The sequence below is a fragment of the Sus scrofa genome, chromosome 10 (genome assembly GCF_000003025.6).
Source record: "Sus scrofa isolate TJ Tabasco breed Duroc chromosome 10, Sscrofa11.1, whole genome shotgun sequence".
Taxonomy (NCBI): Eukaryota; Metazoa; Chordata; class Mammalia; order Artiodactyla; family Suidae; genus Sus; species Sus scrofa.
Window position 1 is genome coordinate 23364901 of NC_010452.4, and position 6000 is coordinate 23370900.

Genomic DNA, 6000 nt, shown 5'->3' on the forward strand with positions numbered 1-6000 from the left:
ACCATCTGACCCCTTTGCTCACTGGCCAGAAGCGGGTACATTATGAATTCAACATCAGTACACTGTGGGGTGTTTTAAAAAATGTTTTTTAATTTAATGATGTTGAGAAAGTTCGACAGAAATCTGGAGGAAAAAAGATTACACTCTAGGGAGTTGCTATCGTGGCTTAGCAGTAATGAACCCAACTAGTATCCGTGAGGAAGTGGGTTCCATCCCTGGCCTCACTCAGTGGGTTAAGGATCTGGCATTGCCATGAGCTGTGGTGTAGATCACAGATGCAGCGCAGATCCCGTGTTGCTATAGCTGTGGCTGTGGTGTAGACTGGTGGCTACGGCTCTGAATGGACCCCTAGCCTGGGAACCTCCATATGCCTTGAGTATGGCCCTAAAAAGACAAGAAAAAAATTTTTTTAATAAATAAATAAAAAGATTACACTCTAGGTGGATTTAAAAGGAGGATACAGAATTTTAACAAGAATAGAATTGGATGTTTTTAGAAAGAAGAAAGTAACATTCTAAACCCTGAAACTTGCTAGGACCAACAAATTTGACTATGAAAATGTAAAACCAAAAATTAAAAATAGCTAGAAGAGTGGAAAAATATTTGAAGCAATTGTGACAAGGATGAATCGTTCATACAAATTAATAAGAAATATAAAATAGGAGTTCCCGTCGTGGCTCAGCAAACCCGACTAGCATCCATGAGGACTCGGGTTCGATCCCTGGCCTCACTCAGTGGGTTAAGGATCCAGCATTGCTGTGGGCTGCGGTGTAGGTCGCAGACAGCTCAGATCCCACGTTGCTGTGGCTGTGGTGTAGGCCAGCGGCTACAGCTCCAATTAGACCCCTAGCCTGGGAATGTCCATATGCTGTGGGTGAGGCCCTAAAAGACAAAAAGACAAAAAAAAAAAAAAAAGAAATATAAAATAATAGCTCAATATCTGAAGGCTATATTAATTAGGCAGTTTACATAAGAGGAATTACATTTGGAAAGATTTCCGATCTTACTGTTTTCAAGGAAATGTAAATTAAAATGAGGTACCATTTCATCTCATAATCTAGCGAAGTGGAAAAATACATTTTTACTGATGAATATCTCTAACCAGATTGCAACGAACCTCTGACTTCCTTCAGTGCCTGATAATTACTGCTCAGTGCAAGCATTTGTATCAAACTATGAAAATTTTCATAGCCTTTGACCATCGCGAGGGTATTTATGCCCTGAAAACAGTGAGAAAAGGTTGTAGTGCATTTAGGACAAATTTCTGTAACAGCAAAAAAAAAAAAAAAAAAAAAAAGAAAAGAAAAGAAAAAAATACTACCAACCACCTAAATATTCAAAATTAAGGGATTAGAAAATTAAGCAACTTAGCAAAGTGCGCATTTGCACTAAGTGAGAAAAGCAGACTCAAACTGTGCACATCCTGATTACACATAAGCCTCTGAAACCATTGTGTAAAAAATACATACGTGGAGAATATCTGAGATGGAAAGCGGACAAAACAGAGAAACCTAAGCATAACAGGATCGCAGGTGAATTCTCTACTTTTGAAAATGTCCTTCCCCGGTTGGAAAGAATGCCACCACCATGTTGCTGCAGGAAGGCCAGGATGGCTGTTCTTAGTCCACATTCTGCGATGCACCTGTGGCTGTGCTGGTAAAAGAGGCAAGGTAGAATTTTCAAAACGTTTCCGAAAGAGTTAAGCTGTACAAAAAAAAAAAAAAAATTAACACTGGAGGAGAGGGGTAAGAGCTTAAATACACGGCCCAGGAAGAGCCAGACATCAGATCTGCTCCTGGAAGCCATCTAGTGCAAAGCGCTGGATATTTAGGTATCGAAGTGCGTCCTCTGATCTCAGGCTCGTGGGGGTCACAGCAATTGAGGGGCGAGCCCCCCTCACCTTAGGAGTTGGTAACGGTGGGGCGACAGGGTCCCGAGGCTCCAGGGTCCCGAGATGGGCAGAAAGGGCCACCCCCCAGGCCTGGCAGAAAGAACCCGCCTGGCACACCGGGCCACAGCCCCAGGAAGCAAGCATCTCTGTGTTTTTTAATAAACAACCTACTTCTGCTTCCCTTTGCCCCCTCTGCCCTTCTTGGCCCCCTCGCCCCATTCTTCTCCCTCACCTGGCGGTTTCCATGCATTCATCTGGAGCTTTCAGAATCACTGGCCTGTTCCCCCCACCACCACCACCAAGCAAAATCACAGAATCACAGCCCCCCACCACCACCTTCCAGAGAAAGAGGCCGCAGCCTCCAGGCCTCCTGGAACGTGAGCATCCTTGCAGCCACCTCAGGATCAGACAGCAGTCCCTCAGGGTTCCAGGCCCCAGGGGTCTTTGGGGGGAATCCAGCCTGGGGCCAGGATGCCGTGGATACCGGGCAGAGTCCACCCTCCTGGGCCTGGTCTCTTGCCTGCCTCCCCAACCTGTAACTGGCCCAGGACAGATATTTCTCTCCTTAAACTCCATCTCTGGGGAGCTCCAGGGACCAGAGGGGCTGTAAGCTAGGGTAACCCTATGTCTCAGTTTGCCCCAGAACAGGCCAGGTTTAGGGCACAGCTTAATGACAATAATACCTATTTCATTCTCAGAAATGCCCTGGTTTGGGTTCTAAATTATTTCACCTCCCCACCTCACATCAACAGGACCTGGAACACGCACAAGCCTCTCCGTGGTCCCGACCCACCCGCTGCCCAGGCTCCTGAGTCCTGCTCTGAGACCCTCGACGCTACATTCTCTCTTGAAGGGCTCCTCTCCTCCTAGCCCCGCTGCCACTCACCTGGGTTCCCCCCTCTCCCTGTTCCAACGCAAACAATGACAACAGCCCACAGCAGGTGCCCTGGCTGCAGCCTCCCCTCCTTGCGTCCACGGTTCTGCACAGACCTGCTCAGAGCAGATGGGGGGGTGGGTATGCCCTCCTCAAAATGTCCAGTGGCTCCTACAGGTGACATCTGAGTCCTCCACTGCCTTTCCCGCATCCCCTCCCACCACCTCCTCCCACCTGGACCCTGCTGCTCTAATTCCCCCTTCAGTCCCTTCTCTGGAGCCGAGCTCAGGAGCCACCTCGGGAGAGGTTCTGACTCCCTCTTCCCATCCAGAAGCAGCTACTCCCTCCTCCCAGCTCCCTAAGGACCATTAACACGACAGCACGGCTGACCTTGAACAGGCATCCTGCACCTGGATCTAGCTCCTCTGCTGAATCAGTGACACTGCCCCCACAAGGTCAAAAAACGGGCATCTGTCGCTCTCGAGATACCCCAAACAGTGCCTGCCACATGGTGAGGCTATTAAGGACTGAATCAAACAAAACAGATAATTAATCCGCTTCAAAGTTGTAACGCCAGGTTGCCCAAGGGGTCATTCATTCCTGGTGATGACACACACTGTCACATCAGTTCCGGAACAGCAGTCATGGGAGGACGACCACTTAAGAAGAGTGGGCACCCCGCCTCCAAACTCTCCTTGGGCCCACCGGCTCCTTCAAGGCCAGTCTGCACCCCCACCCCCCTCCTGAACCCTCCCCTGCCTCTCAGCCCATAGGGCAGCTCACTCTTCTTTGAGAGGCCTGACTTCCGACTCCAGATGTCGGAGAGGGACCTCAGGTGCTGAGTCAGGCATCTTCTGTCCTCTTTCATACTGAGCTCACATCTGCCTGTGGCTCCACAGGAAGGTTTTGGCGGATGGAGGGAGTCAGGGAACCGCTGGGATTTGAATTCCAGCTTTCTTCCAGACAGGCTGTCGCTCTCTCTTCAGCTTAAAACCCTTTCCCTTTGGCTCCACGAGAACCTGCCCTGGTCAGAAAAGCCGAGCTCTGGACTGAGACATTTAATCCGGCATCTCTGCAGGCCAACACCCCTTAGAGCCTGACTGGAGGTAGGCCCCGGGGGGTTTAGGCTCCCCCCACCCGATCTACTGTGCCCAGCTGGCACAGCTCCGGGTCCTGTCTCCTCACAGAGATGGGGAGCAGCATGAACAGGGGTGAGAGATAGTGGGAATGGGGATGGATTGGGGCGTTCCCAGCCTCCTGCACCAGCGTCAGACCCCTGAGGCATCAGCGACTGATGGAGGGAGGGACAGGCCAACCTCCCAGACCTGAGGACTTTTTCCCCAAGGCCCCCCACCCACCCTACCCCGAGCTGGGAAGCCCGCCCTGCCCGGGAGGCCAGCCCCAAATCTTCAGCCACGTCTCCGCCACAGGGGCCTGCCCTTCCCCCCTTCTCCCCTTCCCCCCTTCTCCCCCCCTTCTCCCCCTCCTCCCCCTCTCCCCACCTCCTCCTCCCCCACCCCTTCCTGCCCACCCAGTCGCTCCGGTCGAGGTGGCAGGAAGGGAGGTGCTGGGCACCGGCCGTGAAGAGCCATCCCGCGCTTGGCACCGCGTTTGCCCGCTCGCTCGGCACCGCGTCTGCCCAGGCCTCGCTGGCCATGCGCCCCACGGAGCCCTGGAGCTCCAGCCCGGCGCCGGCGTTCTGGGACTACTCCGGGTCGGGCGCCCCCGAGGAGCTGGAGGTGTGCGCGGCCCCGGACCTGCCCTACAGCTACGCCTACATCCCCGCGCTCTACCTGGCGGCCTTCTGCGTGGGCCTGCTGGGCAACGCCTTCGTGGTGCGGCTGCTGGTGGAGCGGCGCGGCCCGCGGCGGCTCGTGGACACCTTCGTGCTGCACCTGGCGGCCGCTGACCTGTGCTTCGTGTTGACGCTGCCGCTGTGGGCCGCGGCGGCGGCGCGGGGAGGCCGCTGGCCCTTCGGCGAGGGCCTGTGCAAGCTCAGCAGCTTCGCGCTGGCCGGCACGCGCTGCGCGGGCGCCCTGCTGCTGGCCGGCCTCAGCGTGGACCGCTACCTGGCCGTGGGCCGCCCGTTGGCCGCGCGCGCCTGGCGCACCCGGCGCTGCGCACTGGCCGCGTGCGGCGGCGTGTGGGCCGCGGCACTGGCGGCCGGCCTGCCCTCGCTGGCCTTCCGCGGGCTGCGGCCGCTGCCCGGGGGCGGAGGCAGCCAGTGCGGCGAGGAGCCGTCCGATGCTTTCCAGGGCCTGAGCCTGCTGCTGCTGCTGCTGACCCTGGCGCTGCCCTTGGCCGTCACCGTCGTCTGCTACTGCCGAGTGTTGCACCGCCTGCGCGGGCCGCCGCACATGGGCCGCGCCCGGAGCCGCTCTCTGCGCATCATCTTCGCCGTCGAGGGCGCCTTCGTGGGCTCCTGGCTGCCCTTCTGCGCCCTGCGCGCCGTCTTCCACCTGGCGCGCCTGGGCGCGCTGCCGCTGCCCTGCCCCCTGCTGCTGGCGCTGCGCTGGGGCCTCACCGTCGCCACCTGCCTGGCCTTCGTCAACAGCTGCGCCAACCCGCTCATCTACCTGCTTCTGGACCGCTCGTTCCGCGCGCAGCTGCGGCGGCGCGGGGCCTGCGGGCGCGGCGACTCCATGGCGCGCGGGAGCAGCTCGGCGTCCTCGCTCTCTGGCGACGACAGCTCCCCGTTCCGGAGCCAGGGCCGCTGGGGGCCCCGAGCCCTGACTTCCGCGGCGGTCGCGTAGCTGTGGGCAGCAGCGGAGCCCCGAGGAGCCGGAGGCGCAGCCACACGGGCCGGCCCCTACCCCCCACCCCGACCTGCCTCCCGGACCTGCCTCCCCAGGCTGCTCCGCCGGCACTGCCAGCTCTCCCAGAACCTCAGCTTTTCCAGCCTCCCCAAGCCAGGCGGCTGAGACCAGCTCTTCTCTCCTTCTGCCCAGTGGCGCCTGGTCTAATTGTCCGCAACCCAATAAGAGGCTTGTGCGATGGAGCCCACGGCAGCGGGGGCACCCGCGGGTCCCCCAAATCCGGGAGAAGAGAGTGGACCTGCCTTCTCTGCACCATCAGCGGTAGCACAGCCAGACCCGCAGAAGCACTCTTGCTTGTCTCAGGCTCTCCCTTCCAACCCCTACAATCGCCTCTGCCTTCTGAGAAATATCTTCTCCCAGTCAGACCCTCTGGCCCCTCACTGAAAATCCTATGTGGGACCTCCTACCTGCAGCCCTCC

General features: G+C 57.2%; 1 protein-coding gene across 1 annotated transcript; it reads left to right on the forward strand.

Annotated features, from left to right (window-relative positions):
• GPR25 (G protein-coupled receptor 25) lies at positions 4302-5720 on the forward strand. The gene has a single exon (XM_021064502.1). It carries the CDS (start codon positions 4421-4423, stop codon positions 5516-5518), a length of 1098 nt encoding a protein of 365 aa, XP_020920161.1. The 5' UTR covers positions 4302-4420; the 3' UTR covers positions 5519-5720.